The sequence below is a fragment of the Patiria miniata genome, unplaced genomic scaffold, assembly GCF_015706575.1.
Source record: "Patiria miniata isolate m_02_andy unplaced genomic scaffold, ASM1570657v1 HiC_scaffold_27, whole genome shotgun sequence".
NCBI classification, from domain to species: domain Eukaryota; kingdom Metazoa; phylum Echinodermata; class Asteroidea; order Valvatida; family Asterinidae; genus Patiria; species Patiria miniata.
Window position 1 is genome coordinate 6,244,881 of NW_024037066.1, and position 24,756 is coordinate 6,269,636.

The window sequence follows — 24,756 nt, forward strand, 5'->3', positions numbered from 1 at the left end:
CACGTATGTACTTTTCAAGTTACGGAATTTTAAAAACAACCACCGTTTTAAGGTTCTATCCACGGATCACAGAATAGGTGTGCGTTCTTTCAGCAAAACGAAAACAATTCACACACATGGGCGTCGCGAGGGGGGGGCAAGGGGGGGCACTTGCCCCCCCCCCCTGGAAAAGCAAAAAAAAAAAAAAAAAAAAAAAAGGAAGAAAAAAAGAAAAGAAAAAAAAAGAAAAAGAGGCGCGAAGACAAAGTGGTGTAAATTTAATGAGTTGGGGGGGGGGGGGCAAAATGTCCCCGCCCCCCTCTAAAACTGATAAATCGAGAATGTGTTGAGAAATACAAGCATTTTTTGGCAAAACAAATTTTTGCCCCCCTCTAGAAAAAATCCTGGCGACGCCCATGTTCACACACATCCTAAATTTGTTTTCGTTTTGCTGAAAGAACACTGAACTTTTTTGTGATCCGTGGACAGAACCTTAAAACGGTGGTTGTGTTTAAAATCCCGTAACTTGAAAAGTACATTGAGTGATTCGAATGATTCTTGTATATAAAAGAAAGCTTATGAATTGGGCTTTCATATCCTAGATTTTGACAATGCTACATGCAGAACTTCCTTAAAACAATGGTCCAAACATTTGGGTTTCGTTTTTTTTTACTCACCCTGTAGAACCGGTTTCCCGGATGTTTACGACCCGACCCGTATATACTGTAGTGTTATGACGGAAATCGGATCCTTAACTCTGGGTCACCCCGGTTCATTGTTAGGTGTCAAATATTAGGCCCAATGGAATTATGAACCTTAGACTGAGTCTTATTTAACGCAACCGTGAAAAACGCCCGTACAATGGGCTCTCCTTTTGGCCAATTAAGGATCTATTTTATCCTCCTAGACGCTCGGTTTTACATTTCATAACTCTGTGAAAACAATTAGGGCAACAAAAATGGATTTTCCATCTGTGTATCATATCGCATTAGTGGGTTTATCTTTATATTCGCAAATAATTTGAAGTGAAAAGAAAGAAAAAAGTTCGGAATATGGAACCTGTCCCCTCCCGATTTTGATTAGATAGAAGACATCTTTTGCCCCCCGCCGTTTTCTGGACATTTTACAATCTTTTTGAGCCCGAAAACCACCATTGCAGGGTCTTTAATCCTCCATGGGTTAACAAAACATAAGTTATGTTCAACACCATCAGAGATCCGGGATGGTAAGGTTAAAACGGCACGTACGTCTGAAATGGTAAACATCCCCAAGAGATTTGTTTCGTGTCTGTTGAAACAAGTTTATAGGCGGCAGTGGTTTCTATTTCTTGGCAGGGGAGCGGATCATGACTCCACATATACCCGGATCTACTCTTGCGGTGTTTTGATTTCTACTTCCTTTTGGACTTGGCCCAACTTCCAATGTCTGAGTGCCCTCCTTTTGCAGCGGCAGATCTACGGAGGGGGAGCATTTAGGAGGTCTAACCCGGCCCCGGCCCTGGCCCTCTGGGCCGCAATTTGTTTTAAAAATATTATGCAGAAATAATAATGTAGCACATCCCTGCTAACCCCAACCCCAACCCGTACCCCGAGCAAAAGCTGGGTGCGCCCGGCCCCTGCATGGTTCAGTGCAAAAGGGACCGTGCCTTTGTCCACTTGGTTAATAATTCATTAGAGCTAGATCAGCTCTGGTGAATTTATGAATAGGTTATGAATATAGGTAGTAATTAGCAATAATACATGGAACGAAGAGACTAACATTTGAAAGTGAGGCTTAGGCCTATCAAGATGCAAGTTTCAACCTCATTCTCGTTTGTGTGTGTGTGAAGAGAAACACTAAAGGGAAACATAGAAAAATATTTAGATTGAAAGAGTTTTCACAGTTTGAGAAAAATGATTTTTTTTTCACTGGTTTTTCTTAACTACACGCAAACAAAGGAATGTCCACACTAGGTATTTAAAACAAACATGCATGTGTGTGTGTGTGTGTGTCGATGTGGCGATTCCAAGCAGACAAAAAGCGAGTAAATCAGCTTGAAACAATAATTTTGGAGAATTGACGTCCATCGAAGGAAATAAGCGCGAACTTTTTTGTTAATGAAGACGATAAATTTAAGGTTTCTCCTCCAGCGATTTGTTGCCATAATTACAGTGAAGGCAGACGTGTGCAACTGTCGGACTTTGAATTTGTGTTATTATATATACCTTTAATTTGGGAGTCGGTAGGTCTCATAGTACGCGTAGTTTGGGATTGTGATGAACTAAAATAAAGGCATTTTTTTCCTGGGACTTTTTTCGGTTGTTGCATTAACTATCTGAGCAGACGCCCAAATCATTTGGCAGGCACAGAGAGAGAAACATAGTTCTCTATTGTCTGGCTCACTGATTAAGTGAAATATAAATATGCTCCCCTCGCACATTCGATAATGATACCACCAAAAATATGTGGCACCACTGGTAAAAAGTTGAACATGAACTGTATGCGTGAACGCCGTATCCTGATATTGTATGCTAATAATTGTTGGCGAATAGGCTCCTGCGATCATCCGGCGCGCACAGTGACCCGGACGAGACCTGGACTTTACAGGGACCGCCCCAAATCCAGCATGGCTCTGTGTATTAAAGTAATGCACCGAGTCCAAATGTTTCAGGATAATTTCTGGTGGTCCCCTAAACTGTCACCGATATGAGGACTTCGTGCAAGCCCTACGCAAGCTCATTCGTTGGTCAGCCTTGAAGAGGTGAGGAACAGGATCCACGAAATGGTAAGTCTCTATTGAACCTTTTGGTACATCGTACATGTAGTACAAAGACCGGATAGTTATACTAGTACCGCGCGACTTCAAAATGTATTAGGCCTATCATCTGGATCAGTTAAACCTCAGTTTAAAACTGCGTTTGTGTTCAAATTCCATAACTCGAAAAGAACATGAGTGATTTGAATGTGTTCTTATTCCTCTATGCTTGTACTAAAAGAAATCTTATTATTTGGGCTTGTACATCCTAGATTTTGATGGTGCTACATGCAGAGCTTCTTTACAAAATAGGGGACGCCATTTGTGTTTCCTTTTTTGACTCACCCTGTACATAAAAAACAATTTAGTTGGATTAACGCGATTTTTCGGTATATACATATAGTATAACTGTTGTATCTGTTTAAAGATTTTTTTATTTATTATTATTTTTTTTTAAGAAGAAAAAAAATTAAAAAATACCTCAACCAAAAGCGATAAAGCATTGAAAGTCAAGCGCACACTTAATTCCAAAAAGTGTAGCTAGGGACTAGACGATTTAGATTGAAAGTCACTTGTAATTTTAGACCGTTAGGCTACTCTTAAAAATCTATCAATAGTGGAAATTCGAGTGAAAACAAGTTCAATCTACCTGATTGAATACATTTCTCGCTGAAACGTCTGGTCCATAGTTTCAGTCGATGGGAGTGCATTTTCACCCAACAAAGTTAATTTTCTTTCTTTGCAAATCAGAGAGACGTCTAATAGTTTTTGTTGTGTCCTAGCTTGAAGTGTTCTTGGAGTGTTAAGATACCTTTTTTGTCCTCTTGCAGTACCGTGTTGTGCTCTTCCTTGCTCTCTGTGGCCTGTTGGCCCAGGCCGCCGTGCCCTCGCGGGACGCAAGCCTGATAGACTCTGCTGACAATCCGTTCAACAGCCAGACAAGCGTGGATCAGCCGGTAGGTTGATAAGAGATGTGTTTTTTCCGCTTTTCCGTCCTTCTCAAGCTGGGGCATATTGCACCCTGCAGTTGGCAAATGTTGATGGAAATTTAGTACAAGGCTCAAGAGGGGTAGTTTGGCTCAAGAGAGGTTTATATTCCCCTTTGCGATCAAAGTGGAGATGGGGGGGGGGGGGGGGGGGGTTAAAACCTCTACCCCTTAGCTCCGCCCCTGCCATCATAGCATAGAGAAATATCAAATACATGTAATTTCTACGAACTTAGTATTGTGGCGTCCCGTAACGTCGCGCACTTCGATGTTTCCCCCCAATTTCCTCGGCAGAGTTACTGAACCTCTTTGTTGACAAGCTTCAACTGTGCATTCAATTAAATATTGGTACTAAAACCTTAAAAATGCTCGCTTATGAACCCCTTTGAACAATTTTATTGTCGTGAATTTTAGTCAGAAATTAAAACACGGTGGCGCCCAGAAATTGGGCACAAAATCGTCCGAGTGTTCCTATACCTTGACGCACTTCAACAAATATCAGAAACTCCCAATTTGAGTATTAAAGATTTTCTTTAAAGTTGACAAGATCTGTTAAACAATAACTCCACTCACCTATCAACTACAATGTTTGGCAGAACGAGATTTTCATATTGTGAGCGCCTTTCAAAAGGGTTACTGCGCGCTTCAAAATAAAATTTGAAAAATCGCACTATTGTAAAAAATTGTCTCTTAACTTTGTAACGGGTAGATAAACTCAAAGTTTACGAACGGGAATATTTATAGCTTGATGAAATTTCTGTGAAATATATTTGAGGTAAAATTTTCGCTGTAACAAGGCACTAGAGGCGAAAAACCACAGGGCGCCACTCGTTAGGAGCGACGCCGACTTAAAGGGGAACATCAACAATTAATAGCCTACACCTGCAAAAATTGTGTTTGGCAATTAAACACTTTTTCAACACTTTTTTGCTGTCAGTTTGTGAGAATGTTTAAATACTGAACATGTTTCGAGTATTGATGAATAGTGTTTTTGCGATTGTGCATTGATGTTTAGAAATTGGATAATTGATTACTTTTTTTGCTTCCAAAGTTTCTTTACAAAGTGATAGCAAGATTTTGTTTAGTTGCTAAGCACAGTTTTTAGAGTGTACGATCTTAGGCCTAAGCCTTTTGATAATAATTCGTCAGGTGTACTTTTGGGGTAAATGCATATGATCTTATTTGTCTTACATGCTAACAATTAAAAATAACATTCATGAATGTAAATAATATTGCAGAGTCGAACCGGTAGTCTGTGGTCATGGTTCAGCGATGGATTCAATTACCTTCGAGGACTGTTTTGGTGAGTTTGTTGAAGAAATGTAAAAATTCACTAAGGGAAACAAAATATTATGCCAGCAGGGTTGGATTCAGCTTTCAGGAAACGTCCCGCAAGCTAGTGGGGTCTATAGGACCTGCTCCCCGTAAAATGTTCAAAATCTACGATGCTTTCTCCTGCATTCTAAGGCAATTCGAGAACAAATATTTGAACGGGATGGACAATTTAAACGCAACGGGCAAACAAAACCCTGGCCTGCCTTGGCCCCATTTTTAGTCTGCTTGTATTTAGTCAGTGGCTGAACGGGCCGCTTTTCAACATCTTCGATTTTTGTTTCTCCAAAAGGATTGTCAATTTTGGTACTTTATTTAAACGAAAAAAAGTTCCTTCCCCTAGTTTTGGACGTTTTCAGCCCTCTTGAAAATACATGTATAACTTTTAGTGTGGGATACTTTTGCGTCCCACTCCTCAGTGTTCAAAACCAATAATGTAATAGGCCAGGGAACACGTTTACTAAAGGCGGATCTGTTGTTCTTCGCAAAAAGCGCCATATTTTAGAGGGGCACAGACGCTCATAATAGCTAAAAATGTGTTTTATTCTTTAAAATAAAAATAAGAACTTTCGTCACATTGATTCTATAATGCACCACCAGCCTTTTGGAATTAGAACGATCCGCCGCTATGACATGTATTTTAAGGATTCAAGTACAACGATTATGGAGTTGTGTCGATCATGTTAAAAGATAATAAATAAATAAAAGAATAATAAATAATATATTTTGATTCTTAAATATATTTTGTTTCTCAAAGGGAACAAGAGGCCCCCAAATACCGACCGTTCCCACCGTACCAGGAGCTGTGCGATCCCCAGGTATCATTCGGGTATCAGGCTCGGTCCTACCCCAAATCTGTCTGGGTTGGCCTCAATATGACCGGTCGGTTTAGTGATGTGGCCGTCCTGTTGGCGCGGCCGAAACTGGAGGAGTACTTCAACGGAAAGAACTCTCGCAGTAAGAAAAGACAGACCAGAGCTAGGCACAGTGGCAAGACTGCATGGGGTGGGGTGGGTGTGAGGGGGTGGGTAGGGGGTGGGGGTTGACGGGGGCACGCCCTCGTGCCTCATCCGAGTTGATATAGATATATATTGTTTCAAACAAGTGGCATAATTAAGGAGGGAGGGGAGGGGGCCTCTCCGTAACCCCCCCCCCCTTGTTCCAGCTCCCCCTGCAAATGGACCCTTACCCAACGTTTTAAATTATTTGAAACCCACGGAGCCTTGCACCCCCACGCGGACATTTTAACCCAATAGTACACTTCCTATGAAATGGAGAACTAGGACAAGATTTTAGAATACCTGTTTACTCTTTTTAGAGGCTCCGAGCTATAGTTCTTGAGATGATCTGTTAAGTGACATATCAGTATGTAACTTGAAAGATTGAATAGTTACGGAAATGTATATATTCATTGTGATGTACAGTTTGCCCCGTCCAGCATGTGTTTGCGAAGAGCAATTTCTAAAGGCTTTATTAACACTTTATTTTGAATGAAACTACATGTACACAGACATGTTCACGTTGGCGGGTGAAATCTTTGAAAATAATTTCTCCCATTTGAAAGACCGTATCTTCATGCAACTTTCAGGATTTATTTCCCCTATAATGATCCAAGTATGTGCTAAAAGTCGTTGTGATATGTTCATTACTTTTCGTTGAAATTGGAAAAAAATGGGCCTCGCTACGTGTAATTTTGAAAATTGTAACACTGGCGTGCGCAATATCTATCAATCTGTTCAAGCCTCACGAATATTAATGAGGTTCCTATCCATTACGGTGTTGTAATATCCCCCTTTTTGCCGGCTTCCATTGGTCGATACCGAGACCCACGCCATGTCACGCCGAGTGACGCTAATGAATATGCTAATATGCCCTCCATCATTGTGTGCCGGTGTAGCGTGAATATCCGACTCCATGAAATGTGGACTCATTGGTAGTACTGCGCACGCGTGAGTACGATACCATGCTATTTTTAGGATCGTTCGGGAGAGTGACCTGTCACGTGCGAGGGATTAACCACTAATAGGGAAAAGGGGGTCCGATTTTCATAGGAGTCGGATTTTCATGTGACACCGGGCCGAAATCGGTCAGCTGTAGCGCCTACGGCGCTTTGCTGAACAATGCACATGGGTTGGGTCGGCAAATAATTGTTTTGATTCTCTTTGAAATTTTCCTTGGAGATGGTTCCACGTGTAATTCTAGCGTCCACAACAACATATTAAGCTGAAATTCGGAAAATACTTAGATGATATAAGTGTTCAACTACTCGAGAAATAACAACTTCGGTAAATTCCTAGAAATTGGGATAAATACATTTGGGGAAGTTTTCGAACGATTTCTTCCAGACTTAAAGGTCAGCTTTGATAGTAACCAGTATTGACGTTTCGGCATCGATGACGGCAATTTTTTCACTGGCATGAAGTTTAGAATTTCTTCTTCAGTTCGGAATGTAACATTTCAATCATACCGAGCATATTTTCTGAGAAACACAACGTTCAAAAGGCCATGTTTTTTTTGGGGGGGGGGGGTACGAATTTCAATGCACTGTTACAGCGTCTTAGTACGTAATCGGATTAGCTTTCCTTGACAACGACCGACGCTCTGCCTTAGCAATTATGGTTGCTTCGTTGTATTTTCCCAATTGTGTTTATGGAAGTTACACCGCGTTCCCACTTGAATTGGAAAAAGGTGGATCAAGATCCGGCATTTTGGTGTGATCGTTATCTTACCGCAACGAAACCGCAAGTCGCGTTCCCACTTATGCTTGATCCACCTTTTCGTACGGAAATGTTGGGTCCGAAAGGTCACTGAGTTCGGAATTACGCGCGCTTTGTGGGAGTGCCATTGTTGCATGGTTGCATGCTAGGCCAGGATGGGTCAGTTTTCAAACAGCACTATCAGAATTCACAGACAAAAATTACGCGAATTCACCAACATAAATCACGGATCCGTAGAGGATCCGTGCGTGCATAAATTAACAGGTGAAATCCAACAGAGCCGCTCATTGTGTGACATCACGGCAGAAACCAATGCATCGATAAGGGATTCCCTGGTTCTGAAGCTTCTCATTGGTTAGAAACGGTCACATGTGTACTACGACATCATTTTCCAATTTTCTATAATCAATACTAGATTTGTCACCTCCGTACGTACCGCGTTATCGGCACTATTCTCATCGCATACTCGTAAGCTTTTCCATGATTCTGTGCCAAAGTAAAGTCTTTTGGTGAGTGCGGACTCAGAGTCATTTATGGATGGAAAAATAAGTAAAATTTCAGGAATGAAAAAGGTTTAGTATTAATGGACGAACACGCAACAAAAATAAGGCCTATAGTGTAGTTTTAGGATACCACGTGCGCTTTTGCATGGGCGGTGCTAGCCCGTAGTTCAGCGGTTGTTTATTGTGCATGTTGTATACGCTGTAAATGTTCACATGAGCTACACGCCTGAAAACGTGTTTCTTCGTTCATGAGACCGCAACATTTTCGCGCCACTCGTGCACCGGGCGGATGTTAACAGGTCAAATTGCCGGATCAGATCCACCTTTTGCGTTCCCATCTGATCGTGATCCGGCAATTGCCGGATCTGATCCACCAATTGGGGGATCTGTATCCTGGTCCAGAGGTGGATCAGAAAAGGTGGATCTGATCCTGATCCACCTTATAACGGTTAGCGTTCCCACTACACACAATTGCCGGATCTGATCCACCAATTGGGGGATCTGATCCGGCAATTTGGCAAAAGGTGGATCAGATCCCCCAATTGGTGGATCAAGTGGGAACGGGGTCTTAGTTTCTTAAGAACTGTACATAGGCAACACGAGTACAATAATTATCACGGTGGAAAAATAATGTCGAAAATTATCCAGAATCACTCGTTATATTTTACTGTGGATGCCATTTTGTTTGTTTCAGATATGACCATCACCATGACAAGCCCACTGCGGTTGAAGACCCCGCGGTCCTCAGGCCAGTGGGGGCCAGGCTATGAGGAGAAGACGCTCATCTACTCCATGTACCTGCCTCCTCAACTTCACGATAATCCGCCGGAACCAACAGACCCAGATGTGAGTACAGCTTTTATGGATTTGTATTTTTAGAAAGTGAATCTACATTACAGAACTTTTTTGGGGTATTTTTGTGCCTTTATTGAAAAAGGATAGTTTAAAAAAATCAACAAGTGAGAGTCGACCGTCGATGGTCTTTCAAAATATTTACATGTTCCATTAAAGACTACTCTTTCCTTATTTTAATTTCCTTTTAGAAACTAACAATTCAATTTAAAGAATCCAAAGTTTAATTTCGAAGTTTAATCATGAATGCATACATTTTACTTGCCTGTATCCTTTGAACAGGAGTTGTTATTTTGGTGGTAGGATTTTAAATGAACTTCAATTTATGTCAGAGGTTTAGAATTTGAAAAGTAGTAAAGTCGGATGCAAAATTAAACCCAGAGAAGACACATTTCAGTGTGTCATATGTGGGTTATTGTGTATTTGTTTATGCTTCAAAAGCGTAACACTAGAAAAAAATTGAAACAATGTACACCACCCTTCGAGATCAAAACTATCAAATCCAATATTTGGTGAACTTTCTTTCCAACAGATGTTCATCATCGAAGAGGAACCCGAACGGTACTTTGTCATCACTTTCCCGAGCTACACTTACGCGTTCTTGGACTTCCAGAAGCGCAATGAGCTTGAAGACCTCCTGAACGGACAGAGGGAGGAGTTCCTTCGCGAATTCTTCTTCGTTGACGTTTACAACACGTGAGCGTATACTCTAAGAAGTCCTTGGTCAGATTTCGACCCGGAATTCGGCTTCTATTTGACCTAGTACTTTTTAGGGTCAAAATGACACTATTCCAGGTCAAAATGACACTTCTGTGGCTCATTTTCGGGTCATTCTGCGGCCCGGAATTCTTGGCAGAAGTGTCCTTTTGAAGTAGAAAAGTGTTTTTTTTACCGTTAAAAGTATCAGGTCAAATGAATCCAGATTCTGGGTCAAATCTAATCCGAAACTTTTCAGAATGTTTGAATCGACAGGATTCAAATCCGCAACATTCTTAATGCCGTGTACCGATTCTCTTGTCTCTTCACCAGCTCTAAGATCCAGTTCAAAAGCTGGCAGGTTCCTAGATTTTGATATGATTGTTTGTTTCATTCCAGCTCCTGATCGAGATCATGTGATCCAGCGGCGTGCGAAAACAAAGAGGACCATTCTCGCGCGTCGAATCGTCATGCGCATGAACACACAAAAACCTTACTTTTTCTCTCCGTCCGTCGAACACGTAGCCATCTTTGATCTTGCGAACCCACCGCCTGAGCAGGATAAGTTAAAACGTGATCCAGAGCAGCTCTCGACGCGTCAGATCACCGATCGCGGATCTACGCGAAACAAACAGGCCCTTTGTTTTGGGTGCCTCGTTGCAGTAGCATCTTCTATACGGTTTTTGATCTTGGGTAAAGCTTACTATACGATCTTATACCCAAATCCTCGAATAAAGTCCATGTGAGATATTTAGTTGTATTTTTTTGTATTCCTTATAGGCAAACGGAAGTAACAGGTCGCCAAAATGAGGTCTTGCTCCTGTTCAACCCAGACGTTCAAAAGCCTAACTGTGCCCCTCTCCAGAAAACCGCACTCCCGTCCATTCCCGTGGTACCAGTTCCGGAGGCCCTCATCAACAATGCGTCCGACCCAGGGTTCACCCAGCTCTGTACCGGCGCCGAGTACGACGCCCGACAGTACGACAGGGCCGTGTGGGTGTCGGTCACCATCAACGCAATATCGTCGGACGTGGGCAAATTCGACGCGTTCCCAAAGCTGGACCACTACATCAAAGGGCACAATGACCAAGGTATATAAACAATGATGACGTACGTGGAATAGCTTAAATGGCTGGCTCGTACTTCACGGAGAGTTGGGTGCCAAGAAAATTCCTTAGCGATAATTAACGGCGAAAGGTGATGAAAATATGATTTTGCTAAGCCGCAAAAAGAGGTTAACTGCTTAATAATTCATGGATGTATAGCTTATGAAGGTTCTCAACTGACTTTGTTAAGCACATAATTTGTTAAGCAAAAGTTTGGCCCAGTTTATTACATTCATGATGTAATGTGGCGCGAATGCGAAAGTGAACGCGACTCTGTGACGTCACGTCGTAGATATAATTTGGCGCGAGGGACACAAAGTTACCGCAAAGATTATAGTGATCAAAGACGGTAAACGAATCTTCCTTGCGATGTCCGCATTTTAAACTCCGTCGGCTTCGTCAATACGGTCGCGTTGAGAATGAATCACAAGGGTCGGTTCATACTCCATGTGAATGCGAAGCGAGATTTACGTCGAGAAACCTTCGCAGTGAAATTCGTCCAGACTAGGTTAAAATGCTCTCAAGTCTTGCGAATTCGGAAGACGTGATGGCCTCAAAAAATCGCGTTCTCGTTCGCACCTGCTATAAGACGTTTCGGGGGAAACAATCAAAAACAAAGAAAGAGACAAAGGGTGAGGGGTAGAGAGTATAAAGCCGGTCGACGAAATGCTTCCTGCCGTGGGTGAAGACAAAATTGGCAAAAATGTACAAAATACAAAAAGGACTGGAATTATATTAAACTTCAGGGATCTGGAATGATTAATACAGTGTTCAGTTTGCCTCACGAAAATGACTTTTAATTTTATTTTAATCATTATTTGGTTTTTATTTGTCATCAGGTTGACTCCTTCATTTTGGCATATATATTGGTAACATAGTCGGATATCCGTTTAATGCTTGTTACATATCAGTGTTGTCAGCTGGGTTCTTGTGACTTTCTTTCAGGTGTAAAGATCGAGAAAACGTTACCAGTTCGCATAACGCAGGAGTGGCCCAAGTCACCGTACGCGTACAACATCTACAGGGATTACACCTATGCGTATTATCTGCCTCCGGAGTTGTATAAGGGTATTCCGCAGCCGCTGGACCCTGCTGTAAGTATTTTTTATCAGAGAAAAAGAACCTATCATTATCACTCTCCTGAAGACGGTCAGAGCATACTGACCGGAACGTCGAGTTTATACCTCTGGTTCTTTTCAGAACCATTCTTTTAGTTGAGAAATTATTCGCACATGGTGTTTCCGCAAACCTTTCTTTATTTAGTATCTCCACCATGCAAAGCCTCAAATCTTACTTAACTTCACACTTCATTGATTTCGCCTTTTGCTACTTAAGTATTTACTTTCTTAGAGTTTAGGCACTCTCTTGAAGACGGTCAGAGCATACTGACCGGAACGTCGAGTTTATACCTCTGGTTCTTTTCAGAACCATTCTTTTAGTTGAGAAATTATTCGCACATGGTGTTTCCGCAAACCTTTCTTTATCTATCATTATCCGTTACTGCATTCATATTTTGTCTTTGTCAATTCCGTTTCATCTCAATTCACAGTTGAAGTCTATGCTGCGATTATACACTTTTATACTTGGTGATTCCAGAGAAAATAGGTTCCATGATTGCATTCATGTTGTGATGACCTGGATTGATTATCATTAGTCTCCACCTTACAATGCGACCACATAAACCTCGTGATATGTAATTCCTTTGGCAAAATCATCATGTTGAAAAAGCAATTAAACAAAATACTGCAGTTGCCGCATCCCTGTGTTTCAGGAAAAGATTTCTCACTTGACTGTAAACGTTCCTTAAGGATCGCTAAAGGAATCTCTTGAAACCATTTAAACTCTGTCAAAACGCGGTGCCTCATAAGGTCCAAGAAAAAAAAGGATGAAAAAAAAATTGATAGGGAGTGGGATTGGAGACCTTCCACCTCCCGTGCACCGTCCTGGCACTTAACCAACAGAAATATCCCTGCAATTATTCGTCTTTGGTCTATCTTTGTTCTCTCGGTCTAGCGATCCTAAAGCTCAGATTTACCCCTTGTTCATTTTTTTCTCGTTTGAAGCAACCGAATTACTCAAAATCTTAAGTAGGGTGAGCAGTAATTAATCAACTATCCTGCTATATCTCAGTGACTACTGTACAATGTCATTTTGAATATTTGGGTCTCGTTACTCAGTTCCGTTGTTATCGCGCGTATACACTATCCTGCGGGCACACTTTTAAAATCGCCTTCAATGACTGTTTTCTTACAATCGAAATCATTTTTGGCGGAATAATTTCACAAGGTATTTGGACCAGCCCTTTCTTCGAACAAGGTTTTCTTATTAAATCGGTATACTTTTCCGGTCCATACCAGTGTTCTTATACCTGCATTTTATGGGCTTTTCCCGGTTAGGTGAGGATTTTGGATGAGCCATCAGCCGTCATGTTTGCTCTCAACTACACCGGCTTTTCCTTCGAGTTCCGAGATGAGCAGATGCTTCAGAAATTGCAGAATCTCTTGATCGATGCTGGCGAGCTTTACATGAGTTCGCGGCGATGGGCCAGGAATCAATACTACCCGTTAGTATCAGGCTTAAAGGCACATGAGATTGTTATGCTTTTCATACATTTTGTCCGTTTATGATACCGCTCAAGAACCTTTTTTTTTCGAGAAAACAGTGACAAGTGTGAATAATCTTTTGATCAGGATTCGTCAATATAACTCTCTTTTTAAAAACAAATCAGTCATTATTGACTGATATTACAAATCACCATACATTTTCGTGACTTCTTCTCAATAAGAACAAGCCAGTCGGACGGATTAATTTCACGAGGTGTTTAGCACCTATAGGCCTACGATCTTTAATCCAAGTAAACGTTTTAGTAATAAAACGGTAGGCTACTTTTGGGATAAATGCAAACGATTCTATATGCCTTTATTATGTAACGCTTTTGCTTGATCCTTATACCGCGCCGATAATATCAGTTTCAGGGAGGCATTCAGAGTCGCGCCGTGAACAAAATTACTCCAGAGACTTGAATTAAATTACCTGAAAAATGTTTATACGTGATGGAAACTGTAAGGAGTAATTATAAAGAAAGATTGACTAACTTTATCTCATCTGTGTTTAGCTCCTACCAGGTGACTGATTGTCGTAACGACATCCTTGTGTACATGGACCCTCTTGCAAAGAGTCCAAGATGTGCGTCGGCTTGTGAACACAGAGGTATAGATGGAATGTCTTGTCTCAGAAGACAACTCAGAAGACATATAAGTCCTTATTTGAGTATTAACTTATGTCCAGTGCTAGACCCAGTAACTGAGGCACTAGAACTCCTTTTTTTCTCTCGAATATTGACTTTTGTCGATCGCACTGGCGCCCGAGTGAATCGTAGGCTTACTGTCTCTAAACCAGTCTTTCACGAACATCCAGCTCAAAAAACTTGCCAAAATCACGGAAAAGACTGGAAAGAAATGTCTTATAAAGCGCCTACTGGCTTCTCAAAGTGTCAAAGATGAACTACTGGGGATGCAAGTTATTTTTTTTAGATTGCTTATGAATATAAATGAGGTCTACTATGTTAAGACATTTTAGAAGTGCCTATATAACAAGCTAATCTAATTGGTTGGCCTATATAATAAGGGGATTTTGCTTTAACTTTCGGTTTCCCATGAAGTTGACCAGAAAGGCTGCAGAAAAAAAAATTTTGTTAAAAGAATTTAAAAAAATACTGATTAACAGATAACCAGAAGAAAAAACTTGCTGATGACATAAAAAAAAAAACACACCCACAAATATTGGGTCAGCAAATATGACTATCATCTGTGTTTTCCTGTTTATGAACCTTAGTTCCATTTCGTAAATACATGTACAAAAAGCAATCAAATTTGGGTAGGCCTAGTCACTGGTTTCTTTTCGACAAATTTTACAAATTAAGCAAGTAATTTGGGGGAAAATCACACATCGAATTGAAGGCAGATGTTATTACATGCATTCTGTATTTCTAACAGGACCTTGAAAAGTTTCACCTTACGTCCTCTTGATCAAAATCGGAAATGTTGAATAACCTGGAAGTATGAGTTCCGGTATTGCAGTGTTCCTGCATGGGTACTGTAAGGGCATATCATTATTTTGGCAATTACAATTAATTTTGTCACTAATGTGCTTCATTTTTCAATGTTGGTTTGCAGGCAAGGAGTGCCCTAGCTACCGCGTGCTTCAGAGCCTAACCGACGACATCCAGCGTCGACACATCTCGGGCAACCTGTACGTCCTCCGCAGAACCAACACCTGCAATATGACCACCGCGTACAATGTGGCTTACATGCCTCTCCACCGCTATTTTAGAGGTGAGATGAACCTATCACCGCGCGATTTCTTTTATGAGTTAAGACATATCATACAAATCAGATGTAACATACAAATCCGATGTAACATACAAAAAATAGATGTAACATAAAATGATAAGATTGAACATAAAAATCAGATGTAATATTGGTCCAGAAAGTTAAATTTTCAAAAGGGGGTCTCCAAAAATCTTGTGTTTCCGATACCAGAAAACGCACCCATTTGTACTCGTATATTGACGGAAACGTGGAATATTAATAATCATGATTACAGTACGCTTTGTTTGATTGAGCTTAAACTCTATGTATACAAGACATGAATATACATCAGCATAACCGACATCTTTCTTCGCTTGCCTCTGACAGGAGCCAACAATCGAAATGAGAGCATCGCACGGCCCACTCCAGTGATCCTGGTTCATAAGTCCACAGACAATCCTCCTCAAGGCTGTGACTTCTCCTACAATCTCATGTTCTACCTGCCCTCAGAGAAACACCAAAATGCCCCAGAACCCACCGAGGCAAGTTTAGGCATATTTTCTTTCATCAAGCGCAATCGTGCATACTCGGACACCATTCAATACCGGGAAAAGGTCCGGTTTGCCAGTCGCATGGTTTACTGCTGCTCAGAGAGCGTCATCTTTGGGATAACGTTATATTTCTAACGAAGAAGATTCGCTTTCCATTTCATATTACCCACGACATGTCCTGGAAGTCTGTTGCAAAAGGTGCCCAACAGCGTGCGGGAAACTTCTTGCAACACAAGAATGACCCGTTCTCCTTATTTTTTTGTTTACACAAGACAGTAACTTTACATTTGTCTAAGTGGTATGGACCACTGAAGTTTTCGATTTTATTTTCTACTTCTTGATGGAGTTCAGAGCACGACGGCTCTTTTGTGATGTTCACGCAAACTTTAAGGATGAATACAGAAACTTACCGTAGCAGGATTTTGACCTGCGGAACACCGTTCCAGCGCCCAACCAATTGAGCTATCCAACCCTTTGTTGGCGGTTTCCCATTTTTTGTAAAAAATATTCAGTGCCGTTGGTTAGAAGCCATGAACCTGTATGTCTTCTAGCCGTTGATCACTCCTAAATGTCACGATGCTATTGATACAAAAGGAACATTAGCAATGCTGCAAACATGGAAGATGACACTCCGGCTTCACTCAGAAATCATAAATGTCAGCTTTTGTTACAATACTTTTTTATTTCAAGACAACTTACACTCCTTTCAATGTTTTCAGGAAGGGGTTGAGTTGTTCAGGTTGGAGGCACGAGACACGTTCGTCATCACATTTGAAGAGTCGTCTACCGAAGAGGTCGTGGATACCAAATTGGCCCGAATGAAAGGCGAGCTGGACAGGCTTGAGCTGTGCTATGCCAGGGATGAGTTTGCTGTCGCCAGTAAGTTCCGCCCATTGGAAGAGAGAGAGAAAAAAGAACTCAGGGAATGCGATTCTCACTTCTTAAGTAACAAATAATTCGACTATTCGAATACTATAGGTGTCATAAACTGATTATTCAATAAACTAAATTTTTGGCTGTTTGAAGTAGCGAAAAATGTGAATAATCGAATATTAAAAGGTGTCATCTTATTATTTGGATATTATAGGTGTACAATACAGTAATCGACAGAGGTATAATCAATTGTATAAGTTAAGATACTCATGTTTGGAAGTCAAAGCTCAGACGTTGGTTTGCTTGCATTCATGTCCTGGGTCAGATTCGACCCGGAATCCGGGTCAGGTTTGGCCTGACACTCTTCTGGGTCAAAATGACACTTTCCGTGTCAAAATGACACTATCCTCTGTCATATGACTCGGAAACAGTGTCAGGTCACCCTGATCCGGGACCTTTAAGATTGTGAGCAGGGAGTGCTTAGAAAAGACGGATTGTTGACTATGAAGTAGATAAGTAACTGATCACAGTTTTTGTTGATTCTTTCCCGTTAACCCCCTCTCTTCGATAGCATATGATGCTCCGTGGCGCCCCCAACCCCACCGTCATGAGATCTGGATCCCCCAGGCCACGTGTGCCAGACCACGGTAATATACATTTTCAGGAAAACTTTAAATCATGATAATCCCCAAAGGAGAGAGAACATATACCACTTACCTTTTTACATAAATCTTGTTCAGTTTGGTTTTAAACACTATCTTGTGAATTCGTTTGAATGATGATGAGTTTGTAGTCCCTCAGTGATGAGACTTCGCAAATTTAGCACTTTTTTCTAAAACCTCTTGATTTTCAAATCTGCCAATCAGTAGCAAGTTTAAAACCGAGTGACTCGCTTTTTTAGAATTATGAATGTACATCAAGCGATAAAACCATATAATTATCTTGAAAACAATTACGGTACTGATATACAGGGTGAGTAAAAAAGACCCCAAATAGCAGGACCAATTATTTAATGAAGTTCTGCATGTAGCACTTTCAAAATCTAGGATATGAAAACCAATTCATGAGCTTTCTTGTAGTACAAAAATCATTCAAATCGCTTATGTACTTTTCAAGTTACGGAATTTCAAACACAAACACCGTTTTTAAACTTCTGTCCACGGATCACAGAAAGGTGTTCTTTCAGCAAAACGAGTACAATTCACATAGGGACGTATGTAGGCCCTAAATTGTTTTCGTTTTGCTAAAAGAACACTTACCTTTTTTGGTGATCCGTGGACAGAAGTTTAAAACTTTTGTCTTTTTTTCATTGCATTTCAGCCCAGAGGGAAGCCCCCAGTACAGCATCCAGGGCTCAGGCTGTGATGTGGGGACCGAGTGTCCAACATATGAGATCGTCCGCTCTTACTCTACCTTCGAGGAAAGACTCTACCAAAGAAGTTAGTACAGCTTTACATTTTCTAATTATTTATTTATTCCTCATAAGTACCCTAAGCATTGTAACTCGAAAGCCTGAAGAAACATGTAGAGAGAAGACAATGAGAAGAAATTACAGTTTTAGAGGTGGGAGGAAAAGCCCAGAGGATTATTCTGAGGAAAACCCACGGAATCAGGTAGGGACTGAAAACCCAATCCACATATTGACCCGGGCGGGATTCGGATTCGGGCGGGATTCGAACCCGGGTCACAGCGGTGGAAGGCGAGGAAAGTACCGCCACGCCAACCCGACTCCCCTATGCCCTTTTTTAAGAATTAATTTCTTTTTACGGGCTTTAGCACGTGCAGTAGCAGAGTACGTGCCACTGTTTGTGCCTTATTCACGAGTTGGCCAGTTTTGTTAAGAGATGGCGCCAGACTAATTTTGCAGGCATAATGCAGCCTTTTTTTACTGTCATTTTTTTTTATCGGGCTTTAAACATTAGGGAACGCTTAATTTTAAACTTTAAATTATCCATTTAAGCAGACTGGAATCAATGAGTAATTAACTTGTTTTCATTTCTCTACGTGCAAAAGTTCCAAAAATGAAGATTTTACCTCACTCTCAATCCAATATGGCCGACTCGTGAATAAGGCCCATAGGGTTGCAGACCAGTAAATAAACTTCCATAGACCCCAATGGTAAATGCTCACACATAAGAAATTCGGGAAAAATACAACTCTCCAAGGTGTTCGAGACACACATCAAATTAAAGTTTATTTCATCATCTTTCATTTTCTTTTCAATTTTTGGGGGGTCAACTGATTACTTTTAGGAGAAATTTCCATCCGAAGATGATCACCCCTGAAAATAGTCCTGAAGCCCATCGCCATGTTGGAAAACGATGCCTACACTCCATTGCAAAATAGAGCGCTTTAAGGGCCCGAATTTCATCCAAATTGAACGGAACTACAAGCTCACAGTCCTGTGCACGGCTTCCATCCATATTTTTTACAAACCCTCAAGTTCATGGCCCACAGTGTGCTCAAATACTGAAGATTTTGAGGGCATGCAAATCGTGATTTGGCCGGCGCAGGCAATTTCGGACCGATTTACTGGTCTGCAACCATAGGGCCTACTGTAACTCTAAGTGTAAGGATAATGGCTAAACTTGTTATGTCTACTAATAATTGTACATTTTACAGCAGATTTGTGGGTTTGCAAGGTGACCACCAATTGTAATATCGAGGATGCTTTTAATGAAGCAATCACCCCGCTGTACGAGTACTACCAGTCCTGCTACGACGTGGAACCCAAAGCTAGGCCTGTCATGTCCTCCGTAAGTTAGCGGGGAAAAAATCAAGGCATTATGGTTTGTTTCCGATAACACAACTCAAAATCTACAGAAGAATGTTACAGACCTAACCTGTTGAAATTTAAGTTCAGTGGATGTTACAATTTTCGTGAAAACAGTGCCAAATCATGCAAAACCTTTTTATCACGAAATCACTCAGTGCACCCAATAAGATTTTGATCATTTTGTGCTTCATACAGGGTGAGTAAAAAAAAAAGCGAAACCCAAATGTCGGGACCATTGTTTTAGTGAAGTTCTACATGTAGCACTTTCAAATTCTAGGATTTGAAAGCCCAATTCATAAGCTTTCTTTCAGTACAAGAATCATTAAAATCATTCATGTACTTTTCAAGTTACGGAATTTTAAACGCAACCCCGTTTTAAAGTTTTGTCAGCGGATCACAAGAAGGTAAGTGTTCTTTCAGCTAAACATTGGGATGTGTGTGAATTGTGTTCGTTTTGCTGAAAGGACACACACTTTTTTGCACCTTTACTAAAAGAAAGCTTATGAATTGGGCTTTCATATCCTAGATTTAGAAAGTGCTGCATGCAGAACTTCACTAAAACAATAGTCCCAACATTTGGGTTTCACTTTTTTGACTCGCCCTGTACAGAAAAAAAATGCACAACAAGCGAAAGGACCTTAAGTACATATAGTGCGCCCAAACTCTTGAGCTAGAATATTATTTGTCTTTTTGTCTTACTCGCAGATGAGCCTCCTTGACTTTCTGAGCACCGAGTGCAACAAAGTCATCGAAACCTGCGCCTTCCTGCCTGAGATTGGCAGATCGCTACCGGAACAGCCTGATAATGATGTATGTTCTTGTGCTCCTGTCTAATGGTTGCTTAGGAAAAAGGGTCCCTAAGAAGTTTAGCAAGTCAGTTGGGAGATGGGACATATTACATATTTCATAACCTGTTTTCTTAAACAAAAATACGTTTTCAGTAGAAGCGGAATATCTCAAAGTCAAAGTGCGAGCTTTTCTTCTTCTCACTTTCACTCGGGGGGGGGGGGGGGGTAACACACTGAGAGCAACTGGTATGATGCGTCGGTGAGGGGCAAAAACTTAATATTGAACTTGCGTCACCCCGTTCAGAATGGTTGACGGAACATTGATTATTTCCCATAATTGCTGTTTCAGTTGATCTTGCACTACTACCCGAGTGAGAGCAGCGAGAGCCAGGCTACGGTGTACATGACAGCCCTGCAAGGCCCGCCCTCTGTTGAGCTCATTCAGTCCGGCATAACCACACTGCTGCGCGATGTCACTGATGCAGACCTCTTGCACAACGTGAGTATAATTATAGGCTATACCTGTTGGGCGCGATCGGTGGATCTGCGCTATCACCCGATCGCGCATGCAGAAATGCTTGCGCAATCGGTCGGTCCGTTAGGAAATCTCAGACTATCCTCCAGAGTCGTGAATTACGAAGAAAAGGTGATCGACCGATGGGGCGCAATACACCGATAGCGCAGCACCACCGATCGATCACGCGATCGACCTACCGCGCCAAACATTATCGTCACAGATTTTCTTTATTGCATTTCAAAACTTAAAATTGTGTTAAAAATATTTTAATTAAAAAATTGAGTGTAATCTTCAGAAAATGAGGTCCCCATTTCTTCGATCAAGTCATTACAAAGAACACGAGAGAGTAAACATGATTGATTTTTAACTTTTTGGTTTTTAAAATCGTGCTTAGGGGTATAATTTCAACTAGCATTCGTATATCTCAGCAAAGCCGCATTATTTTTTTAACGAGGGGCAACATGACCGCATCAATATTGTTTGACCTTTTTGTAAGAGACAAATAATTAATCTTAAGAAAAATTATATGGATGAGTGACTTCAACTTTGCTTTTTTTAACAGAACAAAGTGTTTGTGGCTCGCTACACTTTGCCGTGGGAGGACGATGACGCGAAGACTGAAGTGGGTGTCCAGGCGGAGACCCTGGCCCACCAACTGTAAGGTTACAGTCTTGGTACCAGACCATCCTTGTTTGATGTGACGTCTTGTGACGATTGATGCTTGGCTTTGATTTTATCGTAAAGTTATTATGACTTCAGGGGCGGTGGAACCGGGGGCAGGGGGGGGGCACTTGCTCCCCTCCCCAGATTTTCCTAGGTCAACAAAAGTTCCCCTCTCGCGGTTGTGCCCCCTCGAGATAAAAACAATAATGCCCCTCAAACGCAAACGCATTAAAGCATATGATCGCGCTACAAATATATTTGTCTCCTCTCTTGTAATGCAAAACTGCCCCTCAAAAACGCAAGTACCCCTCTCATATTAACAAGATTATTCACCTTCTCGAGGTGGAGAACTACCCCGCGAAAGCGCAAATACCCCTCTCGCAATAATTGTGCCCCTCTCGAGATGGAAAATTGGCCATCAAAAATAAATCTCGCGATTACTCCTCGATATGGAAAACTGCCCCTCGAAAGCACAATTAGTGCCTCGCTTGCAACATGAAAATTGTGCCCCCTCTCGAGATGGAAAAGTGGCCCCTAAAAAATAATAGTGCTCTTCACACGAATAAAACGTCACTGAACTGGCCATCAAAAGCAATGGTCTCTCTACATATCTAGGTAAAAGAAACACAAAGATTTGTTCCTCGTCATATAGGTTTATAGCGAAATGAACGGGGCCATATTCTTTCCCCCCCCCCCCACTTTTACACCGACGGAAGGTGCCCCTTTTTTTGAGCAAGCGCCCCTTTTTGGTGTCGCCCCCCAGTTTGAAAAGCGTTCTGCCGTCCCTGTATGACTTCACGCGTGCATGTAACTAGTACTATTTAGGATTCTAAATGCTTCTTGACAATATGCAGACTTAACAAAGCCCAAATTATTTCAACAGATCACTGAATTAGATTTAGAATACATATTGCTGCGCCTTCGAAACCACAGAAAATTGGTTGTATTTGGACAATGTAATTTTTTTTTTTATGATGTCTTTGGAAGAACAAGAACTGTTCAGTGAACGGTTCCCTTTATTAAGATGCTGACTTTTGCCTTTAAAATTGTACTCTTCAATTACTTTCAAACAGATATTTTTATATTACTAAAAATTGTTACACTTTGGTAAAACGATTTCGTCATGGCGATCTATATTATTCAGATTTTTTCAAATAATCATCAAGAAAATGATTATTTTTTAGATTCAGATGAAACATAAAATGTGTGCTTTGTCATCCTCACCTACATGGGTGAAGAAGTGAAACTTTCAACACAGTACGTTTGGATAGAACTATCGGCTTAACATCATGAATTCTGTGCTTATACAAATTTGAAACGAGTGCCTGAAACATCATAGAATGTTTGAAAACAGCACGAAAAATGACTGTAAGATGGAATTTCACTACATAATTATCTCACTGTTTTACCCAATTAAATACAACTTTTGAATTAAAACATTCCCTCCCTTTTTGTCATTTCTATATCGGTGTCAATTCTTATAACACGTTTTGCTGATGAAGAAGAAATTGAGTTGATTCTTAACATTGGAAATGTATACTTTGATATTCCGTGCTTCTGTAGTTAGAAAAGTCAATAAATAATTATAAAAAAGCATATAGCACTCGGGTTTCGTTGGTATTTCATTTTGGAAAACTGGTGTGCTGAGGCGTTTTGATATTAGGATGACAACGATTGGCGGTGACTCTTCCGAAATGGACACAAAAGTTGAACATGCCGTTTTGATTTTGATGTCACAGTGAAAGCAAATTTGATCAAGGCATCTAACCCTTGTTAAATTATACAAGGCAAAAGATTATACATGTAAACACTTTTGTTGCTGTAAAAAAAAAGTATTTCCTCTCACCAAGTGAAAATTGATATAATTTTTTTGGGAACAATGAAACGGGATCACTTGACTCTACCTGCAAGAAATCTGTCCTACTTCCACCTTCCCTGAAAAAAGTTGCGTCTTATAGGCCTATAAAATGTATAGACAATAAATTCGCTCAAAAATCTGTGCACTTGTCGTGTTTTGGGAGAGAAAGCTTGGCTCCCATTCAGGAACGAACACAAGTGTATTGCCAAATAACCGTCGTCAGGATGTCGCTCAATGCCCGGAAGCCCGGAAGGGGGGGGGGGCAAGGAGCGAAAAAACAACCAAAAAACAAAAACAAAAAGGGGGGGGGGGGAGAAGAAAAAAGAATTAGAAAAAGAAGAGATGCGAAGTCATATTGCTGTTAGTTTAATGCACATTTAACAACATGGGCGTCCGTGGGCGTGTCAATGGGGTGGGGTGAGCAAATGTCCCTCCGCCCACCCTCGAAGAATGATTAATTTAGAATAGGCCTATGCTATAGAAAGTACAAGGATTTTGGAAAAGTGCTTTGCCCCCCCCCTTGAAAAAATCGTGGCGACGCCCATGGCTACGTGCTGAGCAAAAAGTCATATTCGAGCACGTAGGTCACAAATATTCCCGTGTGCGGTGAATTTTTGCCGAGTTTTCTGCGAGGCAAAAACTCAACGTGTGCGGTCAACCTGAGCTGCGTGCTGAGCTAAAAAGATTACCTGACGCATGAAATCACATTATTCTTGTTTGTCGGTTGCGTGATTTCGGAAAAAAAAGTAGGGACAAACGCCAGACGGTTTAGAAGCTTTGCACAAAAAAATATCTTAAAATCACGTGTACAGAATACGTGATTTCAATAGTTAATAGCTAATCTATTTTTCATAAAATGTGATAGGGAATAAATGATTATGTTTTAGGCATGCGCATTCCCAAATAATAAGAAAAAAGGCGACATCTGGATTCGAACCAGGGACCTCGCGATCTCCAGTCGAATGCTTTACCAGTATCCCCTGCGTTGTAAAGAAATCTTGTTATAAATTACTACGCCCATAAACCGTGACACAGATATGACATTTTTACAGTTAGAAGTCGATTGGGAAGGTGGTAGTTTGCACTCAATGGTTGATGAACAAAGACAAACATTTACTCTTTTTTTTTAAAATAATGTAACCGCAATAATTGGGCATTTTAATTAAATAAAAAATGATAACATAGATATGCACTCTAGGGGACACCCGGATTTGAACCGGGGACCTCTCGATCTGCAGTCGAATGCTCTACCACTGAGCTATATCCCCGTTGTGATCATAAAAGTGTGACATATAGATAGATAAAAAGCCATAGGCGGTACCGTCAACACTAGCATGACACAGGCTGAAATCAAACGTATGTCGTTAATCATTACTTTCAGCAAATCAATGCCGTACTTGGTACTTAATTGGTACTTGGTTGGTTTCCTCCTGAAACATCCTCCAGGGATCTTGACCAGGATCAGGTCACGGGGAGGTTTCGGGTTGCAGACCAGTACATACATTTCCATAGACC

General features: G+C 41.0%; 1 protein-coding gene and 1 non-coding gene across 3 annotated transcripts; one reads left to right on the forward strand and one right to left on the reverse strand.

Annotated features, from left to right (window-relative positions):
• The first annotated feature begins 2,640 nt into the window (after window positions 1–2,640).
• Window positions 2,641–21,788, forward strand: LOC119734374. 2 transcript variants are annotated; one of them, XM_038207866.1, is made up of 19 exons: window positions 2,641–2,743; window positions 3,544–3,669; window positions 4,938–5,002; window positions 5,789–5,988; window positions 8,946–9,097; window positions 9,636–9,799; window positions 10,580–10,890; window positions 11,851–11,999; window positions 13,302–13,468; window positions 14,021–14,115; window positions 15,081–15,239; window positions 15,603–15,757; window positions 16,486–16,645; window positions 17,211–17,286; window positions 17,960–18,078; window positions 19,262–19,395; window positions 20,121–20,225; window positions 20,553–20,702; window positions 21,283–21,788. In XM_038207866.1, exons 1-19 carry the CDS (start codon window positions 2,741–2,743, stop codon window positions 21,379–21,381), a joined length of 2,589 nt encoding a protein of 862 aa, XP_038063794.1. In that variant the 5' UTR covers window positions 2,641–2,740; the 3' UTR covers window positions 21,382–21,788. The 2 variants fall into 2 exon arrangements, with proteins under 2 accessions (XP_038063794.1, XP_038063796.1); XM_038207868.1 differs by having other exon boundaries at window positions 19,265–19,395.
• Window positions 21,789–24,437: 2,649 nt separating this feature from the next.
• Trnac-gca lies at window positions 24,438–24,509 on the reverse strand. The gene has a single exon. It is a non-coding gene; the product is annotated as a tRNA-Cys (tRNA).
• Between the last annotated feature and the right edge of the window lie 247 nt (window positions 24,510–24,756).